This window comes from Misgurnus anguillicaudatus, chromosome 12 (assembly GCF_027580225.2).
Source record: "Misgurnus anguillicaudatus chromosome 12, ASM2758022v2, whole genome shotgun sequence".
In the NCBI taxonomy this organism is placed as follows: Eukaryota; Metazoa; Chordata; class Actinopteri; order Cypriniformes; family Cobitidae; genus Misgurnus; species Misgurnus anguillicaudatus.
This window is the reverse complement of record NC_073348.2, coordinates 19,006,010-19,025,384: the sequence shown is the minus strand read 5'-3', so window position 1 is coordinate 19,025,384 and position 19,375 is coordinate 19,006,010. Positions and strand designations below refer to the sequence as shown.

At 37.5% G+C, this 19,375-nt stretch overlaps 1 protein-coding gene across 1 annotated transcript; it reads left to right on the top strand.

Annotated features, from left to right (window-relative positions):
* Positions 1 to 393: 393 nt before the first annotated feature.
* Positions 394 to 19,135, top strand: cdc37l1 (cell division cycle 37-like 1). The gene is made up of 8 exons (XM_055208930.2): positions 394 to 661; positions 1,260 to 1,523; positions 6,216 to 6,309; positions 6,429 to 6,544; positions 6,622 to 6,744; positions 14,595 to 14,768; positions 15,169 to 15,240; positions 18,845 to 19,135. The coding sequence occupies exons 1-8, from the start codon at positions 608 to 610 to the stop codon at positions 18,956 to 18,958; spliced, it is 1,011 nt and encodes a 336-aa protein (XP_055064905.2). The 5' UTR covers positions 394 to 607; the 3' UTR covers positions 18,959 to 19,135.
* The last annotated feature ends 240 nt before the right edge of the window (positions 19,136 to 19,375 follow it).

Here is a 19,375-nt window from a genome sequence, read left to right as displayed (position 1 = left end):
TAAGTAGCTGTGTATGCAAGCAAACAAGCTGACAAGCAGATGACGTCAAAGTACCGCGACACCGAGTTGAAATTAGACTTCTCTAAATGATTTCTCGAATCGCTCTCGCGGTACTTTGCCGTCATCCGCTTGCCAGCTTGTTTGCTTGCATACACAGCTACTTCAGAATATATATATAATTGTGAACTATATGTTAGGAAAGTTGTATTTATTTCAATACGTAATGAATTTCTCAGCATTTGCAATGTGTTTTGTGTTTGGACTGTTCCAAATGTTGACAGTTTGCAAGGTATCTTTTTAAATAGCTCATTAATAACACTAATTTGGAGGAAAATGGTTTAGGGATCAAATTAAATATCAAAATTTTGCATAAAACTGTGGGTCACGTGGTTGGAGTTCTGGGTCACGTGACGTGCCAGTGCGTCAGTGTAGGGTAGTTGTCATGAGGAGCTAAAAGTGGCTGTAGTTAGGACTGCTGATGTTATAACCTGAAAATAACCCTCTCTGTAAGCATCAGCAACAACGATTCGTGCATGATTTAAAGATCACACGGTATATAAACACTACTACGCGATCGGAAGCCATAGGAGAGAGTTAAATCAGCAACATGGAGTGGTTTGATGAACGGGACCGAAAGAAGACAGACACACACCCACACGAGGTATTGAGAAACTTTACAAGCGCTTAATTTATACCCAAGTACTGTTTGAATTGCTTTAAATAGCCGTGAAAGTGCGTTAGTCTGTGTTTTAACGTTAAGTAGTTTAAATGCGCTAAGGACACGTTAGCCTGCTAAACTAGCTGCTGCAGTGAAACTTCAATGCAACACTAGCAGACTGTTTCAGCGAACTACCTAGCTAAACAGCAGATATCAAATAAGAATGTTAAAAATCACTTAAATTGTGTTAGTTTAGACATCTTCCTAGTTTCTAAAACACAACTAGTAACCGTTTATTCAGATAAAGGGCGATTTGAATAGGCAGTGTTAACACATAAACAAGGGTTTTCAACACCACGTTGTCATTGTGGGTTTATCTGTATCTTTGATATGAGGTCATGAGCCATACTTTCATCCATTACTTCATTTCTACTAAAGATTCTTTGTTGCTGTGTTGTGACAGCTGGAGAAATGACTGTTTTGATATTATTAGATCCGTTGAAATTCCCCTTGGAGTTATTCATCCACCAATGTAGTATTAACCATTTATTCACTGTGATTAATTGAATTTTTTTACTCGATTAATGGATGGATGATGCAGCCCAGTGCAGACAGTATGGCTTCCATGTGCCCGAGTCAGCAGCACTGTGTAAAGGCCTCCATTGCGTGGCAGCTGGCGGAGGCGCAGGACCGACTGTGCGGTTTGGAGCTTCACAGCTCCGAGTCTGTTGAACAGGAGCACGCCCGAGCTCTGGCTTCTTCCACTGAACTTTCACAGAACGAGCTGGAATGGAGACAAAAGGAGAGAATGCTGGGAAGAAGTCCCACACTGTGTCCGGAGGCCAGCCGAGATGTGTTTGACAAGGTAGTATTGGGAACTTTGAATATTTGGCTTAACATCTGGTCCATACTGCAGCTTATTCTGTCTAGATCAATAGAAGGACAGAAAAAGTTGCGTCCGAAATACCCTACTTCCACACTATATAAAAATCAGTATGCGAGGCAAGAGTATGTCGATGGACACTTTTCTATCCCATGAGCCTCAAGGAGAGGACTCACCTAAAGAAAAAGGAGAGGCGTTGTTTTATTTTTAAAAAATCTTGTTTTAAATTATTATTTTGTGAACTCTAAGAAGTTCCAAGAGTAAACTGCAATTCTGTTGTCTTTGTCGTGTGACGGATCACAAAACTCACGGATAGGATCATTTTTCGAATCAGCATAATATAAGAACAAATAAAGAAATTACAAACATTTCTAAAAAAAGAATAAAGTTGCACATTTAAGTAAGGTCTAAAATTAGCATTAAATACAGAAATCAAATCAAATAAATAATAACCCTGTCTTTATTGTATAAAATAAAGGGCACCTTCATTGCTAAAAAAAACAACGTTATTTGTGTATTTGGTATAATACAATGTGTACGCGTGGTTTAGGGTTCAAAAAACACATTATTTTCCACATACCGTACATTTTGGTAGCTCTAGATTTCCCTCTCTTCCTGAATACACAGATTTTGTACAAAACTCATTGATCTGAAAAGCTCTGTGTCCCTGATTGGTCTGCTAATCTGTACGTTGTGATTGACCTGAATACCTCTGCTCTGATGTCAGCCGGAAATGTGACGCTCCTTACCATGTTTGAAAGATTCGCTCACAATGCAATGCTGACAAGAGTTAATTTACAGGCTGTGAGTCTGAAGCGGGAGGAATTATGATAATGTCTGTCTTGTCTACATCACAAATCCAAGGAAGTAAACTAGGGATGTAACGATACTTCGCCGTACGCTACTTCGCGATACAAAAAAAGCCACGATGTTGCATTGTGCATGAAGGGGATATTTATACAATGACGTATTATTAATTTTATTAATTGACCGGTCAACACGTGATCTACTCAACACGTGATCTACTTCACCGCAGTCACACAGACATCGCTTGAATCACCCGCAGCTTGAAATGAAGGTCAGCAACACGACTTCGGTAAAAACAGAAATTGATATAGATGATGCCCCGTCATCTTTTAAGTCCGACGTCTGGCAGCATTTTGTTTTCATATCACTGGACGGGAATCTTAAACAATCGCACGGACGCATACACGCACCAAAACATGTCGAGACGCGCGCTTCTGTCCGTTCAGCTGCGCGCAGCCGCTTACGAAAACATAACAAAACTATACTAAATTTCTAAATAATAATGATAATCTTATTTTGACTCGATCACTATTGGCAGATAGATATCAGAAATGTTTTGTGCAAAGCAGAGAAAGGGAAGCAGAAATGACAGATGATGAGTTTAAAGTAGTTTAATCCTCACCCAGTCAGGTCTTAAACATTAGACGAGAAATCTCAAGTAAACCTCTGTCAAGTCTAAAGAATTGCATTGTTGCTGAAAAAATCAACACAATGTATGTGTTATACTATTCTGTATTTTCAGATAGAAAATTATTTATGTAGTGTATAGCTGTAGGACACATTTGGCGGTAACTGACAGATTATTTTAGTATAGCAGTCATAAAATGAATGCTTTCTTAAAATAGTGCTATTGTTAAAATATTCTTGTAAAAATACGTTATTAATTATTCTTGTTATATATGTAAAATGCAAATGTGCAAGAAAATATGTTCATTTCCAAACCTTTTATGACATTTATGCCTCCAAACATGTTAACAATGTTCATTTTAAGTATGATGAACATGATACTTAAATATTTTAAAATACATGTAGGAATAGTGGGTAAGGCAAAGGACATTGTATAGAAGTCTTAGGCTTTTGAAAAAATTAGGGGGCCTGTGCCACAGTAGAGCTTTATATCTAACAACACCCCTGCTAAGTCCCTTAATTCAAATTTTATGTAGAATGTCCCTTTTTTCAGTGACAGACCTGCAGGACAGAAGGTTCAGTTAAGCCTTAAAATGATAAAATTCTTGATTTAAGTTTTATGTACAACAAAAAAGTTACTGAAATTGTTAATAAAAAACTGTGATGTGTATCGTATCGCGAACCAAGCACCGAGATCGAACCGTGAGCTTAGTGTATCGTTACACCCCTAAAGTAAACTGTTGCCTACAATTCGTGAGTTTGTTGTAGTGCTAGAAAAGAGATTTACGTTGGAAACGATAACTCACGTCATCGTTTACTTTGGAGTATGTACCCGGTATCACCGGGTGGGAGGGGCTTATAAATGCGCATGCAGAAGTTCACATTTTACTTTCACTTTTGAATTACGCAACTGTTTAAATGCATACATACGCTGCGTTTAATCGCATATGAATTTGCTTGCAATGTGAGTGCAACAGCTGGTAATTAAGTGCTTGAGTCAATGTGCACAGGTAATTCTTACAGAACCCGTCAGTCAGAGCAACCGGCTACTTCTCAATAAAGCGCTGCTTGAATGATGGGTTTTTAATTTTTTTCTAGATGAAAAACACAACAACAAAACGATCTCGCTTATATTAAACATCATATATGTGGGTGATTCTCACGAAAACTTGGTTTTAAAAATGTCAAGCATGAAATTTAAAAATTGCTTAAATTTACTTTTTTTCCCACCAGACATTGAAAAACAAAGTCTGGAGTAAATGGGAACATTAATTTAAAAACTTTTACTTATCATTTAACACTTTTTGTAACATAATTTAAAAAATTAGTCCTAAAAAATCTCATTACCGCAGCAGTCAGAAAACATCAACACTGACATATTTTCAAAATGACATGACAAACCTGAAAGAACGTAATTTGGAGATTCTGCACATGCATTTAAAATCAAAGTATTATGCTTCTATTAATTAAATTAACATTTAATAAGCATCTGTTGCGGTAATGATAATCAAAATGTCGTGTAAGCATTCTGACAAGACAATATTTCAAATTAACTGTAAAAAAAATGATCTTACCTGGTAGCCATCTTGAAGTAACTGGTCCATGTGCTTGGTCACTCAAAATAAAACTTTATTAAAATTCTGTATGTGTGCTTAAACTGTTCTCAAAAAGTGTTGCGGAGGATGAGAACATCAGGTATGGACACATCATTTTCCTAATTTTTCTTCATTATTATTATACATGAATATTCAGTAAATATTTTTTCTGTCATCTAAAGTAGTCTAGCAAAACATCCATTTATTTTGTTTCTTAATATTTTTGTGTTAATTTGATTAAATTACAACATAACGCATGTTCAAACAAAGCCGGACACATTGCGGTAATGAGAATTTCAGCAGAAAATGAGATAAAATTTACAATTATAAATTCTTATGTTGAAATCACACATTGTGCAAGGTAGAACACAGTATTGTGTTAATTCTGATGCTTTTTAATCTTACTATATTACACATTTTAAAGCTAAAATCATTAGTGCCGTGGTGTTTCAATGGTTTCGTGAGAATCACCCATGTATATTATAACAAAAACGAGTAATCACGCGTCTTCTGCCATCATCTGGTCAGTCAGCTTGCATTGCACACTCTGACAGAAATAAATGAAATCTGACACCTGCTGAATTCAGGCAGCAGACACATTCAGTTGTTATTGTGTGTGCTCTCTCTAACGAAACTAAATGATTTAATTACACGAAAATATCAAAAAGACGGTGTCACGGTGGGCAAGTGATCTAGAGAGGCTGAAGCAACGGTTTCACTGACTATCGCGGCAAGCCTAGTCTCTCTGTGTAGTCTAAATCCGTGTGCGTGCACAGACGGAGGGCGAATTCCAAACAGCGCTTCAGGAAGGAGATTCAGCATAAAAGGTCGCTCCACATAAAGTAAAAATTATGTTGCGTTTCATTGCTCTATTCACCAAATGTATTTTAATCGACTACAATGTGAGACACAGTAGCGCAACTCTCTCAAGTTTACACATCAAGAGTTCTGATCTTTGAAGGGTATAGTCTGATCACGTCTGGTTAGAGCTGGACCGGACACATTCAACCGCATGTGCGTCTGTGCGTACAGAAAACTGCTCACTTTAGCGCCTTTTTGCGGTTAAATTGTTTAAAATCACTTAAATGTTAACATTCGCAAGCCTTAGAATCACGTGCAAATGATAAACTTTATTTAAATTTGAGTATTAATTCGCAAATCGCATGCGAGTTGAACCGTGGGTCGGGATCCACTACATGTCACCCAAATCAGAATAATCACACAGCATGAAGGTCTGGTGCATTTTTTCGCCCCCCTTTAATCGGCAGGATATAACCTTACACGATCATCGGCTGTTTTATACAATTGGCAAAAGTTCGAGAGTGAGGGAAAAATTTAGGAGCTCAGATGCAAAAGGCGCTAAATGCCATCACAAATCCATTAAGAGTCTGATTAAAAAATGCTAATTTACAAGAAAACATGTCAGATGCACTTAGAGGGTTTTGCATTTGAGCTCTTCATTTGCTTTTATCTGCCAATACCGATTAGCGACTATAGGAAGATACGTCAGTGCATCCCTGAAAAAACATAATTAAACCTTTGTCGAAGGGCATAACAGGACCTCTTTAATTTATTGTCATCCTTTTGTTTTTTTATAGTCAAAACTTGAAGTGTCAGTCACTGATTTCTTTTTCTTCGTTTTTAGAGTATCATAAATCGTTCACAATGGCCTAATGAAACCGAACACGATAAAAGCCAAAGTTTTGTCCAGCGTTACGAGGAGCTCTTGAAACATTTTGGTATGTTATGGTTTTTGCCAATGCGTATCGTTGATTTGTTTTCTGGCAGTACGTTTTAGACTCTTTCCATTGGCTCAGTCCCATGGTGGTTTGTCAAATGCTCTGTTGTGATTATACAGGTATGTTAAGGAGGTGGGATGATAGCCAGCGCTTTCTATCAGAGTACCACCATCTCATCTGTGAAGAAACAGCCAATTACTTGATCCTGTGGTGCTTTCGGCTACAGGCAGAACAAGTGAGTGTGCAATATCAAATGCATTTAATAATAAATGATACCGATTGTTTTTGATGTATATTCTTGATGGTCCACAGAAAGGGGCCTTAATGGAGCAGGTGGCACATCAGGCGGTTGTCATGCAGTTTATTCTGGAGATGGCCAGAAACACCCAGCAGGACCCGCGAGGCTGCTTCCGTCAGTTCTTTCAGAAAGCAAAAGTAGGCGTCCTTTTATTACAGCAGACTCACCCTCTGCAGTGCACTGCAGTGCTGCAATCCTTCAATTTAGCTCTAGACTTAAACAGGCTTATTAATGCCTGATACAAATTAGTGTTGGGCGATATGCCCAATTTTCAAATCGTCCTATCGTAAGCCTGTGAGATCGGCGATACACGATATTATCGGGGGGGCGGGGCAGTAGTTTACTCATTTTTTTATTTGTTAATTTTTTACTCATTATAACAAGTCTTGATGGGTGGACAAAAAAACAAGAGCAACACCGTCATGACCGCAACCTTCTTAAACCTGATGCCATTAATGCGAGCGCGTCATTAAAACCCTATCATGATTACTTAATAACTGTAAAAACATGCATCTGCGCACGCACACACACGTGCGCGCACATAAACAATTCAATGCATTGGTTTAGTGCTGTTGCAGAAGACTACACGTGTCAAGCAGTGGTGCTCTCAGAGGAGCCTTTTTAAACGCATCGGTCCAGCGAAACGCGATCATATTTTAAACACAATCATATATTAAACACAAGGGACGTGTTTCTACAACTCCTTGAAATGCATATCATAAACAGGATTAATACCTAGTGATCTGACTTCAGACAGAGCGCAGCTTTCTGCACGTACGCGAGTGAGAGAGAGGCGCTAATATGCAGCGGGTCATATTTTAAACAAAAAGTAAAGTTTGCCTCAACTCGCATGAAACGCATTAAACTGAACAAATACATAAGGATTATTAGTTTATGTTTAGACTTCGGACAGACGCAAGAGCGCGTGCACGTGAGACAGAGAGAAGCGCAGCTGCTCATGACGCGGCGCGCTGGATTTTAGTGGTAGAAGGAGAGCAAGACGCGCGCATTAATGCAGGTACGTGCAAGAAGGAATTCTCTCTTTACAAGCTCTCCACGTAAAGTGAAGCAAAACCCTCATGTGAGGAAAAGCATGCATTGTGGGTGTTAATATAAAACTATGATGATAATAATAATAATAACCATTCGCCAACTATCGTCGTGACTATCGCCATGAAAGCCTGCCATTGACGATATGTCTGAAGATCGTCGATACACGATACTATCGTCTATCGGCACAACCCTAATACAAATGCTATTAACTAGAGAGTAGGAATGAATATTATGCCATCCCCGTTGTGTATGACTTCCTTGTATCCTATCCTGGCTCTTCCTAGCTTTATAATCTTTTATAAGCTTTATAATTAATAAGTGGTGGTCAACACTTTAGGGGCCCTATTTTAATGAATTGAGGGCATTGTCTAAAGCGCACGGTGTAAACAGGTGTGTCCGATTCCACTTTTACTAATTTAACAACGGGAAAAATGGTTTATGCGCCAAGCGCACAGCTTAAAATGGTTGTTCCTATTCTCCTAATGAGTAATGGATGTGTTTTGGGCGTAACGTGCAATAAACCAATGAGAGTCTCAGCTCTCATCGCCCTTGAAAGCAAGTTGCATTTGGCACAATGCCTAATCCCTATTTAGAAAGCGCAATTTGTAAACTGAAAAACTAAGCGGAGGAAGAAGACCACCAGTTTAAGAATAATGTTAAAAAATTGTGTTGTTTTTATTTGTATTGAAATTATATATTTTTATTAAAACCTTTAAAAGCCGTTTTCTTTCAGTCATGGAAGTAAAAATAGCAGGCTTTTAATTGATGTAAATGTATTGATATACTGCATAATCATTCGTAATCTCATAAAATAATTCAGGCATGAAAATCCCTCACCTTTCGGCGAAATTCGCCGTTTTAAAGCCAAAAAAGGTGACCCACGTGAATCATGTAGATTCGATGAGAAAACATTTTTGGGGGGAGGGGGGGTATGCGCGCGTTGTTTGTAGACACGCCCTTCGCTGTCATCCAACATCCCACACATTAGATTTGTTTGAGTTCATGCTGCGCTACAAAACCCGACAGGCAGGCAGGTGACATCAAAGTATCACGAGAGTTAATCGAGAAGCCATAAGGAAGTCTGCTTTCGAACGGCTCTCGCGCTACTGTGATGTCATCCGCATTTCTGTGTTCTTCGTCATACAAGCTTGTTGAAGATACGTAGAGCGACTGCCTTCGGGACGTAAAGTCAACACAAAACGCTGTAAAACTATCATTGTGGAATTGTAAGGAATCAACCAATTAAAACAACATATCTACACAGACTGACACTGCAAAGTCTATGCAAGTATTCTCATAAAAACAGTCGTTTATTATAAGTGAGAAGTTGATCATGTGTCAGTGTATAGATCGCTTCTCCGTTGTTAAAGGGACAGTTCGTCTCATAAGTTTGAGTCATTATGTTAATCCAACTTCAAAAGACAAAAGGAAAATCACTTTTATAGCTTTAAAAAGATCAATTATATTTAATTTATAGAATAAAAACAGTGTTATGTTAATTTGATACTGTTTTTTCAACCTAATCAATACTGTTAGATCTTACTTTATTTGTAACTTTGTTTTTTTCTATTTTATATGCTTGTCATTTCTTGATTTGTTCTTATTTTATTTTCCCACATCACTTTTTTGCTTATCTGAAAATTATTCAACCCATGACTCAAACATAATTTAATTAATTTAACCAGTACTATATTGTAAAATTAATTCATTTGAAATTAGATATAGGCCTTCAGGTCCACCCCATTGCAAGGCCAACTTAAAATTGTATGGCCTTGCGACTGATTGTCAGATTATGGCAAAATAAAATTATTGCAGATGTAAAATAGTAAGGGAATGCTACTTGTTACAGCTTTCCACATTTATCAACCCATTTAATTAAACATGGTTTCTATTACTAGTCAAATGTTTACATTGTAAATTTAAAAGAATTAAATAATTGAAATAATGGTCATAATGTATTTTTTGCGTATGTTATGGTGTGCATTTTGTTTCTGCGCACATGGGGGGATGTTGAGTTCCTTCCTTCTTTTTTGTCCTTGGCCAATCACATGCCTGAAGAATAAATAAGTTAAGTTACAGCATGTTCCCTAATGAGGCCATAATATTTATTCTGGGGGGGGGGTCCTCCCACCTCGCGGCCCCATCAGAGGCCACATCGCCCCTCGAGCGCCCTTCTCACGTTTTTCACCCCTGACTCTTTTTCATGCCTGATAATTTGTTAATATGTAAGAAAAGGTTTGTACTCTAAAAATACAAACAAGAGATAAAGAATTTACAAACGTGCGGTGAGCCGAAGCGTTTCAGCACTCGGACAGCGCCATGGATTTTTTAAAAAGCATTACTTAAAAAAGGTTCTCATCTCATCATATCCAAAGTCATCATATAATAAATCTGTGGGGAAGCATTTAAAAAACATTTAAAAACAAATGTATTTGTTTAAAGCAAAGCATTTATTTACTTACCAGGCTACAGGTGAAGCAGCTCTTTACGTCTTCTAACATCTCATAATCGGTCATCATTTATGTCCAAGAGACTCAATAATATTTCTTTACATTTTAATTCTTTAATATTTAAAAGCTTTTTTGCTGCTGCTGCGCAACCATGTGTGTGATATAAGCAAACCCGCTTTGTCGTCCCGTTTATAGGTGCATATTTCTAACGCACTCATTAAATGACAAAAACAATATTGCGCCATAGACTTTAGACCAGGTTTTTGTTGGTCAATGGCGTAGTCTATTTTAGTTGCCTCAAAATAGCAACGCGCCAACAACGCGACTGAACACACCGAATGCATTTGCTGTTTAAACTACGTGGCGCTAAACGTGAAAATTATCATTGCACCGCACATTGCACTGCATTGCGCCGGGTGTATGATAGAGCCCATAAGCTTTAAAGGGCACATATAAAAAAGTATTCATATAGCGAATAATTTGTTGTGTATTATTGTAAGCTGAGATCAGCTTATTCAGATATGGCGGCACATTGATAACGTCTAACCTCATTGGTTTTCACTTGTCTAATGATAAACGCGCATAGGACTAGTCATGAGACATGAGAACCGATGTTGGTTAAAGGTATTGCGGAGGATTTTCTTTTTCTGGGTGGATCATCAAGACTATTGGTCCTCCTAGTTGTCAATCAGGAGTGTTGCGCAATTGCATTTTTTTTTTAAAGTGGAGAGGGCGGTTCTTTTCTAAAATTCGGGAAAATCCTCCGCTAAACCTTTAATGAGATTTTGTGAGAGAAAATATTGTTGTCTCTCACAAATGTAGAATTTGACTTCAGAAGATGTATATGTGATGTGACCCTGAGTCCCTGACTGTGAGATTTAGACCAAAGTCACGCAATCTAATTATGAGATTAGGAGCATCAAAGTTTGATCGTCAATTAAGAGAAAACATTTTCCTGCCGATGATACTTTCCTGACAAGGATCTGTAATTTGTAATTCCGCTATTATCCACTAGATGCTGATCTTACCCAATTTATAAAAAATTTAAGCAAAAAGTAATTTAATTCATTTTAAACTCTGTGTATGTTTTGATAATCATTCTGAATCTGATTTCTATGGAATTCTTTTACAAAAATGCAATTATTTCAGTTTTTGCTAAAAATTTGTATTTGTGAAGAAACCTACCCATATTTAAAGGAGCATTTCACCCGTAGAAACAAATCTTTATTGAAAGTGTGTCATATTTGTAGTCAAAATGTGACATACATTTAGAATTTGGTGCCTATTTGACCGAGAAAAGGGGTGTTTGTAGTCTCACTCCCTCAACAAAGATATCGGACTTCCTTCTTTCAATGATGCAAAATGATGATTTTTACATCATTGAAAGAAGAAAGTGCAACACTGAAATCTGTATTTCTCCTGTCTCAGAGGAAATGATGCACGACCATTCAAAAACATGACTGGGCTTCTAACTATACAAAGCTTAATGCAAATGGATGAAGTGCCCCTTTAAGAGGTTATAAAAGAGAACAAATGAAGATGGGATGAAACGTTTTTTTTTCCCGTTTTGTTTGTTTGAAAGTAGAGGGTCTGTTCTTTTATTTCATATATTTGTATGTTTATATATTTATACAAGAAAATTTTCCTGGAAGGCATTTTGTGAAACTTTTGTGAAAATCACACAAAAATGCTGGCGGGCACCTTTAACTCATTCTCCGCCAGCCCTTTTTTTTTAACCCTTTAACTGGCGCAGCCCTTTTTGAGTGAGGGGTTGGTGAAAAGGTGATATACACCTTTAAATTAATATAACTCTGGCTTTTTTTTTTTGGTCTAGAAGCCTAATTTTGGTTTTAATTTTGGTAATTTTTTGTTTTAAAGAAGACACTTCAACGTTTTTTAGCGTAGTGTCTGGAGGTGAAAATATTCATTTTTTTAAAGCAGTTTAAATTTATTTGTAATAAATAAAAATGCAATATAGAATTATTTTTAATACATAAAATTGTAAAAGGTTTGTGCTGGTTTGCTTTGAGGTTTGCTGCCTACTTGTGTCACAAATGAATAAATTACAGTTACTGCATTATTATTACTGCTAAAAGGTTTTGAAATATGAAAACTACATTCTTAGACCTTTCCAACAATATATAGTTTGTCGTGATAGATTAACATTTACATAGAAAATATTGAAGTAAACATATGTGTCCCGCTCACGGGACAGCGCCAATTAACGGGTTAAAGATATCAAGGTTGTATTTTCATAGAATTGTCTTTACATTATTTAGGATGATTTATGTAGAAAACCATAAATCTCAGATAAAATGACTTAAACTAGGTTTTCATAGACTGGGTCACATATTTGTGTTTCGTGTTATTGTGACCCTGGACTACAAAACCAGTCGTAAGGGTACATTTTTTTTAAACTGAGATGTATACATAATCAAAAAGCTAGATGTTTAACTTTCCATTAATGTATGGTTTGTTAGGATAGGTTGAGATGCAACTATTAAAAAATCTGGAATGCAGGGTGCAAAAAAATCGTAAGAAAATGTTTAGAATATTGAGAAAATTGCCTTTAAAGTTGTCCAAATGAAGTCAACACATATTACTAATAATAAATTAGTTTGCGATATTTACGGTAGGAAATTTACTAAATATCTTAATGGAGCATGATATTTACTTAATATCATAATTAGGGCTGTGAAAATAACGCATTAATTCATTTAATTAATCTGAGAAAAAATAATGCGTTAAAAAAAATAACGCAGATTAATCTATTCCGTATTGAACCTGGATACATTCTAGCCACCATTTGACTGTAAAATAAAGGAGGTAGACGAGAACGCGCTGGCGGTGACTGGATCATTGACTGGAACATTTACTTATAAAAAAACGGCCTGATGGAAGTGATGATAAAAATAAAGTATGCAACGTCTGCAGCAAAGAATTTGCATATCATAGAGTTCGTCCACTCTAAAGTACCACATCATACAAAGCACATGGATTAAAGTTCTCCGTCGTTACACGGATTTCCGTCAATTGCAAGATTATTAAATTAACTTTTCATAAATACGCCGTGTATTCAGCTTTTTAAGTGGGATGTGATCAAAGCCTGGACTGGAGCAAAATCACGTTCCTCTCTCCACTGTAAGCTTTCTGTAATCACTACGCACCGGATCCACTCCGGGTTTTCTGGCTGTAGCGCGTAAGATGAGGTAAAACTTTATTTCAGCTAGCATGGACATACTTATGCAGGAAGGCTCCGAAGTTTTGGAGATCGATAAAGGTGTAAAAGACCAATGGAGATTGACTTGGCTTAGCGGAATGATGAAGATTGGGATCAGAAAACCAAATATAGCACAGTATAGGTGTCCTGTATTTTGTGGGTAAACGATTTCTCTCGTACGTGATTACTCGCGTCCCGTTTTTGACTGCTACGTTGATCTAACCAGTGGCTGATAAAACGGGTTTGTTAAACTAGTGAGTACACTTTATGTGGCGCCACAAGAACCAAGAAGCAGATGACATCCAAATCCTGTGAGAGCAGTTCGTGAAAACATCACAGAAGACTGCTTCCTAAATGCTCTCGCGGTACTTTGATGTCATCCACCTGTCGGGTTTCTTTATTTAAGGTTTATGTTCAATTGCACAAAAAAGCCCTGCAATTGATATTGCACTGTTAAACTTTTGGTAAATAATCTTCCTGAAGCACTTTATTTCCTTAGCATATTACTTTAGGTTATTTTTGTTGATTGTTATGGCCATTATTTGAACAGTGAAAATACTGTAATAATAAAAGAGTTTTTGAGCTTCAATGTCACTAATGCTGATTATTCACTGATTTATTTAAAAAGAAATATTTAATACTTTCACAGCAAAAATTATGTAGGCGATTAATTTAGATTAATTAATCACAGAGTATGTAATTAATTAGATTAAAAATTTTAATCGATTCACAGCCCTAATCATAATGATTTTTGGCACAATATTTTTTTTACCCATACAATGTCCTATTTGGCTATTGCTACAAATATACCCGTGCAACTGGTTTTGTGGTTCAGGGTCACATATTGGGTTAATAATCTTGAAAGCAAAGGTACTGGTTGAAATACAGACTTTCCAATGGCTTTAAAACCTCAATATTAATAGCTTTATTTATGCGTATAGTATATAACAGATTAATTGTTAAAAACACCGGCTTAACACTTTCTCTTATAAAAACATCCATATTGAGTACTTTCATTGTTGCATCATCTGATAGCATCTCAAAAAAAAAGTTTCGGAGTTTCATCACCCTTAGGTCACAGTGAATTCTTTGTTACACAAGTTATTTAGCCATGCAAAACAAAGCCGTGTCAAGCAATTATCGTGTTATGCATGCAATAATGCCAGTGACCACTAGAGAGAATCATCACATAACTGACAGCCATGAGGAAATTCAACATCATCCTCAATACTAATGCTAATGTCCAATTCAAATTGTTTTAAAGGCTGGACAGGAGGGATACTTGGATGTTTTCCACGCAGAACTAGTGGCCTTCAAGCAGAGAGTAAAGGAGTACACTATGAAATCTAAAGGGGAAACACCAAAGGAGACGGCACACCAGAACAATGCCCCGGGATGTCGTCTTGATCCTAAAGAAGTTTTAGAGTCTTTGCCTCCGGTAGGAGTCGCTACTGTTTGTAAAATGTTAAAAAATGCTTTTTTGTGTTTTTATAACCCAACCCAATGCATCATGGTTTCACAGTGTCCACAGCCATTCAGATCATAAAGATAAGTGTGAAATTAGGCGGAGCTGAATTTTGGACCAATGAGATTTCAGCATGTGCTTTCTAGCATAATGCAACAGAACAACCAATCAAATGTCTTTTTAAGTTGCCATTAATGTGCTCACAGGTGTGCATTTATTTTAGTGCAGCTTCAAATGACTAGTTCTCAGTGTACATTCAGTTGTTTTGAAACTTTTATTGCAATAATGTGTTGATTTTTGGTCTTGCATTAAAGCAGGTACACTTTAATGAACCCAATAACAGGCTATTAAATGAGTAATGTTGAATTTGCAGGATTTGAAAACGTGTATCCAGATGCAAGATATGCAGATTCTTCAAAATGTGCTCAGCACCATGAACCCACAGGTAACACGAATGCATTATTGTTTAAAATGTCAACCGGCTATTATATAATCACATGCAAGGTCTAATGGCACAGATTCAGCGGGCAGAGGTCCTGGTATATATGTCGAGTTTCAGACCGATTTATTAAAAAAATCTTTTGCACGAAGCAACATTAAATAATAGAGCAGGTTACTTGTGCATTGTATGAAATTTATATTCAAGAATCCTGAATAAATCAAGACCACCTAAACTACCAATAATCACGTTATAACTGATGGCAGTTACGATGAAATAAATATCGGATGTAGTTGCACAGTTACACTACAGCTTGTGCAATGCAGTGTTAAACAGCCGAGCCCCTACTGTAGCTACTCTTTTACCACATATGCTCGTGCAAAAGCTCAGCTTCGTGTCAGCCAACCACAATGTCCTGCTAAGCCAATGAGAGCCAAAGGACACAGGCAGGAAAGATTACATAACAGCCATAATCCGCAAGATCAGTGAATACAGTCTGATCTATAATCCCTTTCTTGTCCCTTCAGAACTGTATGATTATGCAGTATGTGCAGACTACAGTGGGTCCAAATTATGACTAAAAAAATCATTAAAAATAGCAATACTAGCCGACAAATTTGTTGTTGTTTTTGTAAACTAAATACAATTTCATCGAAACTCACACATGTGAATAGTGTATTATAAGAAGCCAAGAGAGGTGTACTACTATTATTTTTGCTTGCTTGCTTGTTTTCTCGTGATCTTAAAGGCCACAATAAGAAAGAGACTGGGCAAAATGGCTTGCATGGCAGAGTTCCAAGATGAAAACTGCTGCTGAGCAAAAAGAACATAAAGGCTCCCCAAGACTTTTGGGGCAAATACTCTGTGGACTGACGAGACAGAAGTTGAACTTTTTGGAAGGTGTGCGTGTCCCATTAAGTCTGGCGTAAAAGTAACACAGTTGATGTCTGGGGCTGTTTTGCTGCTTCAGGACCTGGAAGACTTGCTGTGATAAATAGAACCATGATTTCTGCTGTCTACCAAAAAATCCTAAAGGAGATTGGGTCTCATTCGCTAAGCATGCGTGAGCACGGATTTGTTCATAAGATGTGCGTGCGGACGTTTTAACTTACAAATCATGATAAAACAAAAACTTTCAAACTAAAATGTATTTTAAATGTATGCAGAACGTAAGAACAACTTAGACCACACGTACGCAACAATCACGAACAAGGAAAAGAAATATATAACCCAGATACAGTGAAGAAAATAAGTATTTGAACACCCTGCTATTTTCCAAGTTCTCCCACTTAGAAGTCATGGATGGGTCTGAAATTATCATCGTAGGTGCATGTCCACTGTGAGAGACATAATCAAAAAAAAAAACTCCAGAAATCACAATGTATGATTTTTTTGCTGTTTATTTGTATGATACGGCTGCAAATAAGTATTTGAACACCTGGGAAAATCAATGTTAATATTTGGTACAGTAGCCTTTGTTTGCAATTACAGAGGTCAAACGTTTCCTCTAGTTTTTCACCAGGTTTGCACACACTGACACAGATTTTGGCCCACTCCTCCACACTGATCTTCTCTAGATCAGTCAGGTTTCTGGCCTGTCGCTGAGAAACACGGAGTTTGAGCTCCCTTCAAAGATTCTCTATTGGGTTTAGGTCTGGAGACTGGCTAGACCACGCCAGAGCCTTGATATGCTTCTTACAGAGCCACTCCTTGGTTATCCTGGCTGTGTGCTTCGGGTCATTGTCATGTTGGAAGACCCAGCCTCGACTCATCTTCAATGCTCTAACTGAGGGAAGGAGGTTGTTCCCCATAATCTCGCAATACATGGCTGCGGTCATCCTCTCCTTAATACAGTGCAGTCGTCCTGTCCCATGTGCAGAATAACACCCTCATGCTTCACAGTAGGGATGGTGTTCTTGGGATGATACTCGTCATTCTTCTTCCTCCAAACACGTTTAGTGGAATTATGACTAAAAAGTTCAATTTTGGTCTCATCTGGCTACATGGTTTTCTCCCATGACTCCTCTGGATCATCCAAATGGTCATTGGCAAACTTAAGACGGGCCTGGACATGTGCTGGTTTAAGCAGGGGAACGTTCCGTGCCATGCATGATTTCAAACCATGACGTCTTCGTGTATTACCAACAGTAACCTCTTTTCAGCTCTTTTCAGGTCATTGACCAGCTCCTCCCGTGTAGTTCTGGGATGATTTCTCACCTTTCTTAGGATCATTAAGACCCCAGAGGTGAGATCTTGCATGGAGCCCGAGTCCGAGGGAGATTGACAGTCATGTTTAGCTTCTTCCATTTTCTAATGATTGCTCCAACAGTGGACTTTTTTTACCAAGCTGCTTGGCAATTTCTCCGTAGCCCTTTCCAGCCTTGTGGAAGTGTACAATTTTGTCTCTAGTGTCTTTGAACAGCTTTTTGGTCTTGGTTATGTTAGTAGTTGGATTCTTACTGATTGTATGGGGTGGACAAGTGTCTTTATGCAGCTAACGACCTCAAACGGGTGCTTTTAATTTAGGATAATAAATGGAGTGGAGGTGTATATTTTTTAAAGGCAGACTAACAGGTCTTTAAGGGTCAGAATTCTAGCTGATAGACAGGTGTTCAAATACTTATTTGCAGCTGTATCATACAAATAAATAGTTTAAAAAAAATCATATATTGTGATTTCTGGATTTTTTTAGATTATGTCTCACACAGTGTACATGCACCTACGATGACAATTTCAGACCCCTCCATGATTTCTAAGTGGGAGAACTTGCAAAATTAGCAGGGTGTTCAAATACTTATTTTTCTCACTGTATATATTATAGGGTTCTTTTCCCTTGTTCATGATTATTGTGCACATGTGGTCTAAGTTGTTCTTACAATTTGGCAGAAATTTTAGTATGAAAGTTTTTGTTGAATCATGATTTGTAAGTTAAAATGTCTGTACGCATATTTTTTCGAACAAATTTGTGCGTACACATGTTTAGCGATGAGACCCAATGTCCAGCCATCTGTTCGTGACCTCTGGCTGAAGCGAACTTGGGTTCTGCAGACGGACAGTGATCCAAAACACACCAGCAAGTCCACCTCTGAATGGCTGAAAAAACAAAATGAAGACTTTGGCGTGGCATAGTCAAAGTCCTGACCTCAATCCCATTGAGATGCTGCGGCATGACCTTAAAAATGCGGTTCATGCCCGCAAACCCTCCAATGTGGCTGAATTACAACAATTCAGCAAAGATGACAGACTCATTGCAAGTTATTGCAAATGCTTGATTGCAGTTGTTGCTGCTAAAGGTGGCCCAACCAGTTATTAGGTTTAGGGGGAAAACAGTTTTTTTCACACAGGGCCTTGTGTGTTTGGATTTTGTTTTCCCTTCGTAATAAAAACCTTTATTTAAAAAAAGCATGTTGCGTTTACTTGTGTTATCTTTGATTTAATATTAAAAAATTTTCATGATCTCAAAGATTAAAGTATGACAAACAAGAAAAAAACTCCTATTGGTTTATATATAAATCCACAGCACACTTGTACACTGACACATTGTGAACTACAGTTAGCATGCATTTTTAATGGATTCTTTAATATTTTCTCTCTCTCATGTTCACTGCAGGCGGCAGAATATCACCTGAAGCGTTGTTTGGAAGCAGGACTTTGGACAAATATACCCAGAGCCTCTAAAGACGAGAGTTCAGAAACGGATGAATGGAGAATGATGGAGACCTAGCAGACCTCGCGGTCAGTCCATAGAGAAACGTCAGTAGGAAATGCGCTTTAGTTCGGGAGACGGGAAGATAAAGGGCTGCGCTCAAAGACTTCCGTTTCGCATCCTTGCCTGAGCGTGTGCTGCACTTTATATTTGTTTAAAAGAGGAAACTATTTAAATAAAATACAAGGAACTGTATTTTGAGGCACTTATATTTTTGTGCACATTTTTTTGCTAACATTTTGTCAACTTATTTTAGCAGTAGGATGTAAGTAGAAGTCCAAAAGGAGGAAGAAATTGTTTTCTTTGTTGTTGTGTATTTTGGTTTGATCATTGATATTTGACAAGCGTGGAAAGGCTTCGTTTGAAAGCCATTATCAAAATTCACATTTGTTTTTGCGACTTGCAACGTTCAACTCTCACTGCTGCTATCTGCCA